A 14,800-nucleotide genomic window follows, 5' to 3' on the forward strand; every position below is an offset into this window, starting at 1 on the left:
TGCTAGACCATCGATGTTCTTTTGAAAAACGGGAAGCAGCGGTTTCAGTTTTCAGTTCCTGTTTTTATTTTCTTTAGAAAGTTAAAGCTGCACTAAAGACAGGTAAACACAGATCCCAGTGTCATCACTGCAAATTCAATTTAGGATGCATAAATACAGCACATTTTCCAGGTAATTACTGCATAATCCCACGTAGAACTCTCATTTAACATCCTCTCAAGAGCTAATAAAATAAAAATGTGGTTATCAGTCCAATCCTGGGTTTTTTCAGTGTTGTACTGAAATGAAAGGCAGTATTGAATGAAGGAGTTCCTTGACAGTGGGGTCACTCATTACTCTCTCTGAGTTGCTCCCTGGATGCCTCATTAGAAATCTGCAGAAAGGGAGTACTGATCTCACTTGACTGCATATCACCAGCAACTCGCAGGAAGCAGCTCAGGACCATGTCCTTGGCCAAGCCGGCCTCCATGTTGCCCTCCCGGCTGAGCTGCAAAGTGATTTGGTCCAGGCTGGTGAGGACCAGCTCTGAGCCCAGTAAAGGGCAAATGGCACTTGTGTCAGAGTCTGAACCAGGGGCTCCTTCTCTTGCCATATTCTCCATCATGTATTGCTGATACAGATCCAGGAGCTTTTGCTCCAGGTAGTGATTCAGAAGGGAGTTGGAAAATGGACCTTCATGTCCCTGGAGCAAAAAGCTCCGATCACGGCCGCTCCCCAGTCTCCACCGATTCGAACCTCCCCTCAGTGGAAACAGCATCCCATCCCGAGCTTCGTGTCCTTGGAGGGAATCTTCCACAGCTGGGGGCACATCACAAGACTGGATAAAGGGACCAACATCCAAGACATTGGCACAAACCCTCAGCTCGCAATTATTAGCTGAGAGAGGCAGCACCTGGTCACCTGCAATATGAAGGTCACTGTAGTTTTTGCAAAAGCTCTGACAGAACGAGGGAACCAAGAAAGGGGTATCGCCACCTGAGTGAGCTTGGGCCGGGATCTCTATCTCTCGAGAGATCTGCCTGCCTAGATGAGCTCTCTGAAGATCTAAGGACTGCAAAGGAGAAATGTACAACTCAGCTGAAGCCCTTCGGTTGTCTGTAGCCATCTTCTCCGGGGAATTGTGATGAACAAGCGGAGCATGTCTGGTGGAAGCTGGTATGAGGGCAGCAGCTGCTTTCTGTGACCCATAAGCATTCTGGAAAGCTGGCTCAGAAGGAAGGGAGTCCAGCTCTTCGAATTCACAGTAGGTCATGATCAACAATCTGCCTTCACAAAGCATGGCTGCAAGAAAGAGCAAATATTCAGAAGATGTATGCAGTGAGAGTAAAGGGAATTTAACATGTGATATGATGCTATTTTTACCACCATACTTTGTAAGATTAAGGTATATATATATATATATATATATATATATATATATATAGCAGCACACATCCCTATAGGCCTTTATTTAAGTGTATACGAACAGTATGCATTTGAATAAAGGCACCAAAACGGGACAAAAGCAACAGTGAGAGAAAAGCTAATGCATAAGCATTATAAGAAGCACCAAACTATTTCTGCTGCACAATTGATCCCTATTGAAAAGTCTTTGCAGACTATTTCAAAATTTAATTGGAGTGGCTAAGAAGTTACATGTAACAGAAGAATATGTTGGTTTAACACTTCCAAAGATTGTTCATCTATGAAAAAGAATGATCTTCCTACCTCAGATCTGAGTCACAGAAAAGCTTAAAGCCTGTATTTTGGCACTAAACGTCCTAAAGCGGTTTTCTCAAAAGTCTGTTTTGGAGTCTGAACCTGGCTGTTGTTTTATACAATCCAAAAAGGAAGTGGGACTATCCCTTTTCACCTTGATCCCAATACTCCAAACTTCTGCTCTCATCATTAATGCATTTCAGCTTGTAATCTTTACAACTAATATGTTGTTTTCATGGGATTTAGCTGGTATTTTTGCTGATTATTTAAAACTTTTATACCTGGCAAACTTAAATAAGACGTGCCTACCTCCACATCAGATTTCCTTCTTGCACTATGAGGTAAAATGGTGGATGCTGGATGACAGCAAGGCGAGATGTGCGCTGTAAAAAGAAACCATTGATGTTTCATTTCCTCGCAAAGCAGGTGTGCAATTGAGCTTTGCATAAAAGCAGAAAAGAAAGTTGTGTTTAATATGATAAAAATACAAGGAAACAGAAAGTCCCAGATAACTGATTCCTGTTTTCGTTTTATGGCAGATCACACCACAAATGTTTGAAGTACCTCAAAATTTTCACAGCGTGTCTTTATTAATTGTTGATTGTTTTTTAGCTTAAACTGTTTTTTTCCCATCCTCTGAGTTCACAGCAAAGCAGAAGTGGTAACTTCACACTCAGTTATGTGACCACAAATAATCATTTCCTCCTTGATGCTTTGCCTATTCTTCAGGCACTGAACTGTCAAAGTCACTTGAGCCCAGAGGCTTTGATGGTCGTGAAATAGTTTCTTTTTCCTCACTTGCCTCGAGCTTCGCTGTAGTGCAGCTATACACTGAAGCAAACCTAAGTCTAAATCAGATATGTGGCGAAAGTGTTGAGAGGTTTCAGGTGTTATTTATGGCCTGGATTTTTTCGAGATGAAAGCCCCTTGTCGGCTTGAAGGACTCCTTTCTGTCCAGACTTCCTCTGCTTGTGATAGGGAACTCCAACAATAGCAGTGCATGAAACATGAGAGAAAGTTATTTATTATTAATGAGGAAAGGAAACCTAATATATAACAGCATAAACTCATGAGGCTGTTAGGTTGTTCATACAGCTGAATTATAAGTCTTGAAAGCACAAAATACCACCAAAGTCAAAACGAGTAAACCCATGTGTAGCTGCAGCTTTCTGCTTCTGATTATCTTTCGTTTTCTCTAGTATCAGATGTGTAAACAGGTGGCTTCACAGCTATAGTCACTAAAAGGTCCAGAGTTTCATTGGTGGCTGTAGTTATTTTGTCCACTTAATCTCCTGTGGGTTAAGATATCTGACACAGGTCTGCTGCTCAGTAATGGGAGCGCAAAGTGTAGAGTTACCAACCCGTTGCTACAGCAATGTTGCTGAGCAACATCCGATAACATTAAAGACATGCTGAGATCAGGTTAGACACCTGTCTCACGTCTGCTCTTGTAGCACAACAAGGTAGCGGTTTGGCAATTTCAGCACCCTGGACAGCTTCTGTCCCGTTGAACAGCTCCAGCAAAGATGTCATAAGGACTCCCATAAAGGACAACAACTGTTTTTTGTTTGTTTGTACTTTTTTTGTATATGGATAAATGGTGTGCAAAGGGGAACTGGAGAGCGAGTCTGTCAACATGACATACTGTCCTTAGAGGAATGTTCAGAAAGATCAATAATGTGTTCCGTCCCAACCATCATGGACAGAGAGGACGGAATGGTGGTGATGGTAGTGGGTGTCGGGATGAGCAGGACTACCACAACGCTTGCACTGTCAGGCTGGTGCGCAGCACCTCCATGCTCGTTGTAGGGGAGAAAACTCAGACAGCTGCGGGCTTGACTTTAAAACGGAGCAAAAGCACAGTGAGCATCGAGTCGACCTTGTACTATTATCAGAGACAAGAGGACAGGATATGGCTGTACTCACAGAATCAGAACTGCCTTGAATACCTGGAAGCGCTTGTGGCTCTGAGGAGGCAGTACATGAAGAGTGTGAGCGACTTGAAGGGTACAGACGCAAAGGCCACAGTTTCTTCCAAGAAGAAGCCTGCGCCCTCGCCGCCTAAAAAGGAGGGACCGGTAAGCTTAAACCAAGCAGCCAATATCACATGGAAGGAAATATCAAAGATGTTTTCTTTTTTCTTCTATCATTTTACACCACAGATATCAAGAGCCAAACCCTCAGCACCCCCAGTTCCAACTGAGGACGACACTTTGCAGTTCTTTGATGCGGTCATTGCCAGCTGTGACAGCGAACCTCTGCGCAAGCCGTACAAGGATGACGGGCACGCAGACGTGGATTTTATTGGTGAGTTTGAAATTCCAGCATTTAATTTGAGTAATCCTGGAAGTGAGAGAGGATCATTCAACCTACAAGACAACCTGGCAACCTACGAGCAGTGAAGTCACCTACGTGATAAAGCCACCAACAGCTTGTTTGGATATTCTGTTTTGGATGTGATGTGAGACTTAAACTGCAAAAGCAATGATTAAATTGGTTTGGTCAAAATCAGAATATTTACTGTGATTTGCTAAACATGATATAGGCTTTCTATTTCACAGCAAACTGCCCTGCTTACATTCATGCATTCATAAGCCAGTGATGTAGCTGACTAAGTTAAACATGTAAAAAGGGCTTTTATGCCATTTTTGAATGCACGCACCACATGGTCAAAGGTGCTTGATCTTTAAGTAGGCTACCCCAACGTCTTCTTGTTGTGGCTTCACCACAGCAGATCATCTGCCTCCATCTTCCCTATTTCCCTAACATCCTCCTCTGTCACACCACACTGCATGTCTTCCTTCACTACATCCATGAATCTCTCTGGGTTTTTCCTGGTTTCTTCCTGCCTGGCAGCTCCATATTCAACATCCACTATCCCTCCTCAACTACACAAGGTTAATTCAACAGTCGACATCATGTATTTTGCAGATTTAGATACAAAACATGATAAACTATTAGGTTCACTCCTCCACCAAGGCCTCACCGATCTCTTATTTTCAAATTAAAGACTGATGGCACTAAAAAAAGGCCCATCTCTGCCCACTCCAGACATATAAAAACAATGTAATCAGAAAAGGTGGGGGGGGGGGGGGGGGGGTCTGGCTTACATGTAGTATACATTGTTTACCGTCAGCACTTATTTCAATTTGATTCTCCCCATCTGTAAAAACATTTGTAAAGTTTGAAGGAGTTAAAAGAGAATACTTGAGACAATACTATTTACCTCTTACCACTCTGCTGTTGCACAGCTAATATATTTTATTATCTGTTCCCTCGCTGTGTTTTTGTGCTTCAGTCCAGCTGCTTTATTATTATGAAGCCACCTCACTTAAAATTCATGGAAACACCCCTGCCAATGAGTGCACACACACTGAGATGTTTTTGTGTGTGTTCGTAGTTTCCTTGCGGTTTTGTTATACCTGTCGATTTGGGACAAATTTCAGCTTTATCAGACTAACTCGTAACAAAAGCTCAGTCACGTTGTATAAATCCTTGCAACTTCATCTTCATGTGTAAATGTCGTACATTTAACACCTCATTTGTCTGTGTTTGTTACTGGTAATCTTATCCATGTAGCACAGATAACATTATCCAAGGATATATGTTAGGCTCAAGGTGTGTATTGGTATCAGTATTAAGCTTATTGCTTGTAGCAGTAAAGAAAAATACTTCTAAACATTTATCTTTGTTTATCTTTATCTGATGAGTTTAAACACAAGAGCAGTGGTGTCACAGTGAATTAAATGAAGCAATTGTTATTAAACTATGTTAATTAGACCGGTAGACATAATTTGGGAGATATAAATATACACTGACCATTTGAGGCCAGATCCATAATTTCAGTTCAGCTGCTGCTAAGGATTAGATTCATTCATCCTGGGGAGGTTTACTAAATAAATATATCAAATATCAGGCTTTCGTGAATCCCTTCACGGAGGCTGTTTAAACCTGATAAACATGGGTGACCCAGTAGCTCCAGAGAGTATTGGTTTACACATTTATTTAACAAGGGAAAAATCCCCAGCTCATTCCCAGGAGACACCCCTGTGTGGTTGTGTCATGAATGGCATCTGGAGTACAGATCTGCCGAATCAAATATGCAGAGCTACCTATTGTGGCAGGTCCTTGTGAAGAAGGGAGCAGCTAAAAGCAGCTCTTTAAACACCTACAACCCAGTGAAAATATTCTCATTAATAAAAGCCATGAGTACAAGTCAAGAAAACAGTAAAACAAAGTAGTTGAAGCACTGAGAATTCCAGCTTGAGCTCACCCCATCGCCCACTCAACCTTACAGGGAAAGTATGAAATAATGAAAATAATGATTATTTTACATTAGGCTTTGAAAGCTCCTTTCAGACAGCGCATCAATGCTAACAGCAAAGCTTCTTTTCTTTCAACTAGCTTTAATTATGGCTGCCACTTGCACAGATACTAAATGTTTCCTCGGGTTCTTGTCATTTCCTCCCACAGTGGCCTCCAGCTCGGCCGAACATGACCTCCACTCTAACTGGGTCTTGCGAGTTCCTCGAGTCTCAGATGCTTCGGACCAGAGAGCAGTTCCTGACTGTGCCAACGAAAGGATCCCCACGAAGAAGAAACAGAGCGGGTCCACGAGCAGCAGGCTGCGACTTCAGAGAAACCCGATCCACCTGCCCAAAGTGGTGGAGAGCGCATTCCAGACACTGCGCTTCAAGCCCAAATTAAAGAAGCAATGAAGCTTAGTGGACATTGAAATCAGTAGCACTGCCACACTGATCATTTGACACCAGTAAAATAAATAAATAAAGCTGTGCAGACAATTACTTAGTTTTTAATAAAGAAAATAATTTTATTAAAGCAAAAGCGGCCAGCTGTTGAAATATATTTTAATCCTTGTGTTCTAAAATTTCGCTTTTCCTTGGCAGAGACATGAGCATGTCAGAGTAAGAAATGCACAAGTGATAATATTTCATATTAATAAGGATTTCACTCTGTTAAAGTGTCCTTTTGGTGCACCTCTGCATTACAGTGTAAACCCCAAATAACTTTATATTGAAAAACACAGCAGTCGTGACACCAGGGCCATTACATATTTATATTCAACATTAGATGTGCTAAAGCAGCAGAAGACCACAACAGGTGTCACTCCCGACAGTTAAGAACAGGAAACTGAGGCAGCAGTTCACACAGGCTCATCAAAACATGTTTAGAAAGATGTTGCCTGGTCTTGATTTCTACCACATCTAAATTTTTGGGTCAGAATTTTGTGCAAACAATCTGAAAGCATGGATATATCCTGCCTTGTATTAACAGCTGTTGGTAGTGTAATTGTGTGGGTGATATTTTTTCCTGCTGCTTTAAACACCACAATTTAACAGGACTATTGCTATTGACCATGTCCATCACTTTGTGACCTCAGTTACCCATCCTCTGAAAGCAATCATGTTAAAAAGACTAAAAATGAAGGTACCCAGACGGCCTACACAGTCACCACATCCCAGTCCTTTCGAGCACCTTTGGGATGTGGTGGAACGAGAAATTCAAATAACAGATATTCAGCAAGCAAATCTGCAGCAACTGTGTGACAAAATCACGTCAACACGGACCAAAATCTCTGAGGAATCTTTTCAGCACCTTGTTGAATCGATGCCACAGAGAATTTAGGAACTTCGGCGGGCAAAATGGGCTTCAATCTAGTACCAGCAAAATGCATGTAATAGTGTCCAAGTGAGTACTGATTTCAGATACATATCAATTTGATGACACTTGATGACACTAAAGATCCAACTTGGATCATTTTTGTATACTCTAAAATAAAAGATCAGGAAATTCTTTTGATATCGTCAAGAATGGTTTTTTTTTAACCTATCTTTTAATGTCTCTTTTAAACTGACCAAAGTGAGGGTTAAGTATTGTGTTGGATATAGAATTTTGTACAGTAGTGTACAGGTAAGACCCAAGGAAAGGTCGGAGTCCTCTGAGGTATCAAAACCAACTGAAAAATGTAACAATGGCTCCTTTCAAAGTCAGAGCGCTTCATGTGAGAGAGAAGTTCAGCAAGTCCAAGGACTGGGCTGTGTGAATAACTCAAAACCAGCCAAAGTTATTGTATTTATCATTGCTAAAGTTAAAATAGTTGTAAACATGAAAAGTCAATAAAACACAATCTACCTGATCTAACTTTTATGGTATACAGCAAGTGTTGCATTATTGGTTTTATTTTCCCAGGGTTACAAATACCTGTCACTCAATTTCAGGATACAGAGGATCTGAATGAATGTTTAGGTACTAAAGTAGGATTAAAGAAAGTCTTTGTGTAGTTTGTGGTTGTTGCAAAAGAAGTATTCAGAAACTTAAAGGAACCCATATCATCTGAAATGTTTTTTTAAATATTATATATTTATCAGTTTGAAAGGAATGCTAAATTACATGCCACGATCCCTTTACCTTCAAAGTATTTAAAAAGAAAGTACTTTCAAATACTTTTTTTTCTTTATTAGAAATGTCATACACAAATCAAACACAAACAGCATTCATTTCTTTTCTGCTTTGACCTTGGAGCTGAAAAAGGACGACATTGGCTTCATGCCTGTCTTGTCCACCTTAGCTAGACTTTTCTGAGCTGCCGTCATCTTCTTGGGCGGCTGAAATGCAAAAAAGAAAAATCAACATAACACAACGCCCTTGTGTGGAGACAGCAGGAAATTAATTGCATAACATCAACTTCAATTAAATCTACAAGGTAAGGGCCACAGCCTTGTGAATACACGATGTACACCAGGCTTGAAGAAAGCGATCGCCAAACAAAAACTGCACGAACAATCAGCGGCTTAAAAAAACACAAAGAAAGAAAAAGAAAAAGCTAAAATAACAGCAAGCTTTGGTCATTATCATGTAATTACAACGAAGATAAAACCACCAGACGCTCCACATGCTTTAGTCTATTCCAGCAGACATACACTCACTTTGCGCGCAAAATCTGCACTGTTGAATTTGGTGTAGTCTTCTCCAGCCTCCACCGGCTTGTCTGAAAGTTTCCGCTTCTGCCAAACGAGGAAGTAAGACAGGCTTTTCATGACTAAAAACCACCAAGCTATTTTTCCACAGAACCACCACTACAAGCTCTAATGTCCTCACACTATAAGCAAAGTTAACCCCACACAAGCGCAGGCAGAGGATTTCCCCTGTGAAACATGCAACACTTTACAGTAAGGTGGATAAGTGCATGAAGAGTGCACGGCATCTACGACAGCAAGCAGAACTGAAAACATGCAACACCACATATATTTGCACCTAAGAGGGAAGAGCTCATACCTTAGAAGGAGGCTCGCTCTCCTTTGGGCTTGTGAGCTCTGGTAACCTATGAAGCACAATAAGAGATGTGCTTGATCTGGAGTGGCGTTAATACCATTACTCATTAAGATGTTCATCATTCATCAACTTACCCCAAGTGTGTGAGGAGGGCTTTGCTCAGGTCTTCACTGATATACTCTGATATCAGGCCGTGGGAATACCGTATGAAGTCCTCTGTATCGTTAAATAAGAGACACAAATAACCAAAATTGCCCTGTTTGATTATTTCTGTATTTCTTTATGACCGAGAGATTTAAAAACTTAAGGTCAGGGAATTGTTTAAGTGATCTGTGAGTCAACATAATCTATAAACAAAAACTTTGCAGCGCTACTGCCATCTGCTGGTCAACAGTTTTCCTAGAAAGAAACTATTTAGGCCCAAATATGTCTTCTCGGGTTAAGAATGAGGCAGAAAATTCAGATGGTTGAGAAATGGGAATCATCTTAAAAACGTTAAGTGGTCTTAAGTTACCCTCTTGGTTGTCTGTCTCTGACTTTACTCTGACATATGTTGAGGACTTCACTCCTTCTCCCACAGAGACATGTTTTTTCTTTAGGGCAATAACCGTCCTCTCCACCTATTAAAAATACATACATAAAGAAAATGTGTAGCATGTGCAAAAAATAAGCATGCATTTTCAGTGTTGTATTGCACTGAGCAAAATAGATTTTCAATAAATACCTTTTTCTTTAACCAGTTCATGGTTTTCTCTTGACTGTATCGATGATACATCTGGCTTCCCACCTCTGGAACACAACATTTGAACAAAGCATCCAGCTTGAGCTTGCAGCTTCATGAATCCCAGTATCTTTAAAAGTAAAATTCACCTTTTTCCTCAGCGATGTGGTGCAAGGAGGCCAGGGTACGGGCGCAGCTAAGCAGCCTCGAGCAAGCTGGGAATTCTTCATCTTTAACAACTTGATCCACACGCTGGAACTTTCCCTGAGCAACACATGAAGGGATGAAACAGTCAGGTCCACACGTTTTTTGACAATGACATAATTTTTGTAATTTTGCCTCTGTACACAAAAACTTATAATGTGTTCAATATAGTTAAATCCATGTAAGTTTTTCTGAACTTCCTCTACTGTTCTGTGCCTTATGAAACAATATCTAATGTCTCTGTAATGCTTTGCTAAAATTGAAAAATGTTTCACTTAATTGTATGTAAGCCTCTTCTTACCTCTTTGCCAGATTTGATCAAATATGGCAAAATTAGAAAGAGAGGATCCAAAGGTGTTACAAAGATCAGTCTCCCATCTGATTAAAAAAAGAGAGAAAGACAACTGGTAAAGCAAAGACACGTAATTAGCATCTGATTAAATTTTGCTATAGGACAGCAAACTAAATAACTGCGAGACATCAGCTGAAAATTCATAAATTTTTCTATGACTTAATCAATAAATTGTTGATTAAATAAAAAGAAAACTATTATAAATACAGTTAAACTGCATCGCAGTATGCAAACCTGTGAATCAAAGACCTGAGCTGTCAGCTTGGTGTATGATGTCATGTTATAGGTAAGCTGTATGTTGAATCCATTTGTCAGTATTTATGTCCAATGTAAAAGGAGCTTCTAGATCATTTAGCTTCTTTGAACTTCAACCAAGCTGGAATAAGCCCTGATTGCAAAACTCTTCCCATCAGACAAATATAGCTGATGCAGATTCAAGATAAAATGAACCGACATCATAGCTGTGTGTGTAATTATGATCAGACTGATTCAGTATACTCTGGAATGAGACCCACCTCTCTGCACAGCCTGGCCAACAAACCAAGAGTGGAAATCATCCTCAAATGCTTTGACCTCATACAGCATCACATCCCCACAACCCAACATGTACAGAGATGCTGCATCTGCAGGATTAAAAAAAATGAAAAAAAGGAGGAAATGTGTTATTTCAGTTCTGTTACTGCAGTTTACAAAACACAGAATTAGCCCACTTTAACACCTGATGGGAAACGTGAAAAAAAAATCTAGTTTTGAGGTTCTGTTTTAAATATGAGTATGGATGCCTGTTTCCGCCATTTAAAAAAAAGTATCCATAACTCGAAATTTCGACTTATTTTCTCGAAATTTGGAGAAAAGTAACTCGATATTTCAAGTTAGCTCTGCCAATCAGTAATCTACGCACTCAAAACTGGATTGCAACAAATTGGCGCTTTCAAGAGTACGTTTGCTGATAGTAACGCATGTGATTCAGCTAATAACACCAGGATTTCATCATTTGTGAAGCCACACTGAAAATAATCAGCAATTTGTGCATTCATGACTGGCTGTAATACTGGTAGCTTAACTGTAGCATTTGGAGCTGAGGGCTTCAGCTTCCGGGTAACAAGAAAATGACGTCATTCACGTAGATTACTGATTGGCAGCGCTAACTCGAAATTTCGAGAAAGATAACTCGAAATTTCAAGTTATGGATACTTTTTTTTAGTGGCGGAAAACGGGCTTCCATATGTGAGACAGTTTTACACCCAAATGTTCCACTCCACTGATTAGCCCTTAATAACACAAAGGAAAGTGGGAAACATCTCAAGGATTAGAAAAGTTGACCAAAAATTGAAAAAAAATATGTTAATTGTACAGAAAGCAGTTTTTCTACGCTGTTTTTAATTCTTAAAAAAGTTAATAAAATCAATCCCTACACGTACACCACCTAACCTCCAACCCTTCTGCCTGTTGAAGGGACAGTAACTATTTTGTCCACTATTCGGACAATACTGTATTCTAAGAGGTACTGCTGGAATACATTATTGCTACCAGAATCCTGCTTGGTCTGGAGTTCAGTCTATAGCTAGCTAATGACCCAAAAGATTAGAAGACAGAATGATGAGTTTCAAAGCAGAAAAACTGGCCCAGATTCAAGATTTCAGCCTGACTGACCTGCTTTGGGTTCATCTGGACAAAAGCAACACAAATTAGCAAGTGCAACACACCTGCAGAAGCACTGAAACAAAAATTCAAACATTATTGTGTGTTTGCTTGGAGAATTAGTGAAAATTTTGTAATTCAATTTTCTATCATTCTTTTTATAAGATATATACTTGTTTTTAATTTCACAGTATATTGAGACATTACACTACACGCTAATCAAGATCAAGTGGCTTTATTGTCATTCGAACCATGTGTAGTGGTACAGTACACAGTGAAACGAGACATCATTCCTCCAAGACCATGGTGATACATATGACATATAACAGACAATCAACACAGGACTGCATAAAGTGCAATGTGCAAAGATTGCAACAATTGCAAACAAAACAAAGACAGTGCAACACCAGAGAGAACAGAACGACACAGACACAGTGCGATAGAAATGTGCAAAAGACTGAGTATTGTGCAAAAATTCACTTGGTGTATAAAGGTGTGTGTGTGTGTGTGTGTGTGTGTGTGTGTCAGTCCAGTCACTGAGTGTTGAAACATTTGACAGCATATAGATGGTTTCTCTACCACAAAGATGTCTTTAAATCTTGACTTTTACTATAACCTAACTTACTAATATATTCAAGTTAAGTCTTACTATTATTTTCATTGTATAGAGTCTCAGCAATTTTGATTATCAATTAAAAATCAATGAACTGCAACAGAATCAAAAATAAATAAATAAATCACACATTAGAAAACAAAAAGGCATAATCCATAAGTCAAAACCAACAAGTAACAAAACAAGTGTGTGAATATAGACATTACCATGCTAAGTGTTCTGGGTTGGCACAGGTTATGATTTAGTGACATCTTGTTGAATTTTAAGTTAATATTTAAATCAAGAGAAGCAAACAGTGGTCAGATTTTCTTTTACAAAGCTGCTCAGAGCTGATGTTAAGGTTTTCTCCTTTGTTAGTTTAACTGCTCTCAAATCTCTTGCAGCAGCTACGTGTTGATCTCAGAAGTCGGGAAAGAGCATGCAGTGAGGCTGGACGTTATGGTTACACACTATGTTCTGTGATGGTAACACACAGTAAGAACAGAAAGAGTTTAAACTAAACCAAACATAGCAGGATGCCAATCCAGAGCCACCTACACAAAACTTGAATCTACTGATATACGTTCAGTGATCAGCATTACTTTAGAAACACAGGCTGTAAAGCCCGTAATCTGCTGTTATCAATAAGTTACAGCCTTCTTCTTCTTAGCATTAGCGCAATATCTTGACAATTTAAAACATAGTGTCTCAGAGTGATACTGAAAGATTTATTTATGCATTTAGTGGGTCTAGCCTAGACTCCTGTAATTCATTATCAGGTTTATCTCATAGCTCCCTGAAAAGCTTTCATTTGATCCAAAGCAAGAGTATTGACAGGGACTAGAAAGAGAGACTTTTATCTCTCCCATATTGGCTTCTCTTTATTGGCTCCTTGTTTAATTAAGAATCAAACTTTAAATCCTTTTCCTCTCATACAGGGTCTTAAATAATCAGGTCCCATCTTATCCTAAAGGCCACGTAGTACTATATAAACCCAATTGAGCACATCACTTTCAGACTGATGATTTACTTGTGGTTCCTAGGGTATTTAAAAGTAGAATGGGAAGCAGAGCCTTAGGCATTCTGGTCCCTCTTCTGTGGAACTAGCTTTAAGTTTGGATTTAGGAGACAGACACCCTCTCTACGTCTAAGATCAGGCTCAAAACTTGATAAAGCATACAGTCCAGGGTGCCTAGACTAAAGGGGGCTTCCCATGATGGATGGATGGATGGATCTCAGCTACATAGTTTCTCAGTGTGTCAGTTTCTCTTATTTCCATTACATTTTATATGATAGAAGTTTTAGTCACTCAATGATAATGACATGAACACCAAGTTTCAGAGCTAGACCAAAGTATATAAAGAAACAATCAGACCTGTTGATGGATTCCTTAGTCTCACAAAAACTGGATCACCGTCGTGCTTGTGTGTGTCGATGGCAGAGTCTGCAGACATCAAAACAGACACCACACATTCACCATTATTTCTCCTTCTCATTCTTCTTATAATAAATATGCCAAGCTTTAATTTATTATTATAGCATGTAGTTTAAGACAAGAGCATGGCAGCCTCCATAAAAGCTCACAACACCACCAGCAGTTACATCAGTTATTACACCTATCAACCCTTAATAACTGCTTGCAAAGTACGCAGCAAGCTAGCTCAGTTAGCTCATACTACACTCTCTAACCCACCTGGAGCGATGACAACCCAGCTGTCATTATCTACGTTTGACGTTCGCTTCTTTTTAGTAGTCATGTCGTATAGTTGTGTTAAGCACGTAAGTTAACTTTTTTTTACTTAAAAACAAAACGGCCTACTCAAGAGCGTGCTCAGAAAGCTCAGAAAAGGCGCCTCTCTGCGTTCACTTCCGGTTTGTGTCACATGGGACAAAACATCGCATTGTTTATCCGCAGTTGGCTTTCCCTTTTGGGGGTAAAGTCTGGTCGTTAAAAAATAAATGGATGTCATGGTGTCAAGAGCTCAAAACAGTGAAACGTAGACTTTTAACTTGAACCTTTTACACACTTGCTGTTGTAGTAGTGGTACGTTCCGCGGTGACGTCAACCAGCATGTAAATTCGCGGTAGAGCCGCTAGAGGACGCCCAACAACTTTTATTGGAATTCCTGTAATAAGATGATATTTGTCTTCCACAGTTTACCTACCAGTTCCTTACCTGATGGGCTGTTTCTGAAATTCTCCAGTTTTGAGCCTCTGCTCTCAGGTGCAAGATGTTTGGTGGCCGGTTTGTCCTTTGGCACACTGGCACGTAACAGATTGGGCGATCCATCTGTCCTTC

General features: G+C 40.0%; 3 protein-coding genes across 6 annotated transcripts; 1 reads left to right on the forward strand and 2 right to left on the reverse strand.

Moving 5' to 3' along the window:
• Nucleotides 1–303: 303 nt before the first annotated feature.
• LOC102779729 (TLR adapter interacting with SLC15A4 on the lysosome) lies at nt 304–2,066 on the reverse strand. 2 transcript variants are annotated; one of them, XM_006788214.2, is made up of 2 exons: nt 2,008–2,066; nt 304–1,281 (listed from the first exon to the last, which is right to left on the reverse strand). In XM_006788214.2, exon 2 carries the CDS (start codon nt 1,277–1,279, stop codon nt 326–328), a length of 954 nt encoding a protein of 317 aa, XP_006788277.2. In that variant the 5' UTR covers nt 1,280–1,281; nt 2,008–2,066; the 3' UTR covers nt 304–325. The 2 variants fall into 2 exon arrangements, with proteins under 2 accessions (XP_006788277.2, XP_006788276.2); XM_006788213.2 differs by lacking the exon at nt 2,008–2,066 and adding an exon at nt 1,708–1,771.
• Nucleotides 2,067–3,356: 1,290 nt separating this feature from the next.
• On the forward strand, nt 3,357–6,416 carry c9h13orf42 (chromosome 9 C13orf42 homolog). Of its 2 annotated transcripts, XM_035906764.2 has the most exons (3): nt 3,357–3,776; nt 3,861–4,005; nt 6,172–6,416. In XM_035906764.2, the coding sequence occupies exons 1-3, from the start codon at nt 3,357–3,359 to the stop codon at nt 6,414–6,416; spliced, it is 810 nt and encodes a 269-aa protein (XP_035762657.1). The 2 variants fall into 2 exon arrangements, with proteins under 2 accessions (XP_035762657.1, XP_087685712.1); XM_087829586.1 differs by having other exon boundaries at nt 3,357–4,005.
• Nucleotides 6,417–8,153: 1,737 nt separating this feature from the next.
• On the reverse strand, nt 8,154–14,385 carry rnaseh2b (ribonuclease H2, subunit B). 2 transcript variants are annotated; one of them, XM_006788215.3, is made up of 11 exons: nt 14,195–14,384; nt 13,877–13,945; nt 10,784–10,891; nt 10,218–10,294; nt 9,862–9,976; nt 9,716–9,780; nt 9,506–9,611; nt 9,126–9,207; nt 8,995–9,040; nt 8,646–8,723; nt 8,154–8,324 (listed from the first exon to the last, which is right to left on the reverse strand). In XM_006788215.3, exons 1-11 carry the CDS (start codon nt 14,256–14,258, stop codon nt 8,214–8,216), a joined length of 921 nt encoding a protein of 306 aa, XP_006788278.2. In that variant the 5' UTR covers nt 14,259–14,384; the 3' UTR covers nt 8,154–8,213. The 2 variants fall into 2 exon arrangements, with proteins under 2 accessions (XP_006788278.2, XP_035762517.2); XM_035906624.2 differs by lacking the exon at nt 8,646–8,723 and having other exon boundaries at nt 14,195–14,385.
• Nucleotides 14,386–14,800: the final 415 nt, after the last annotated feature.

The sequence above is a fragment of the Neolamprologus brichardi genome, chromosome 16 (assembly GCF_056152115.1).
Source record: "Neolamprologus brichardi isolate AB-2024 chromosome 16, ASM5615211v1, whole genome shotgun sequence".
Classification (NCBI taxonomy): Eukaryota; Metazoa; Chordata; class Actinopteri; order Cichliformes; family Cichlidae; genus Neolamprologus; species Neolamprologus brichardi.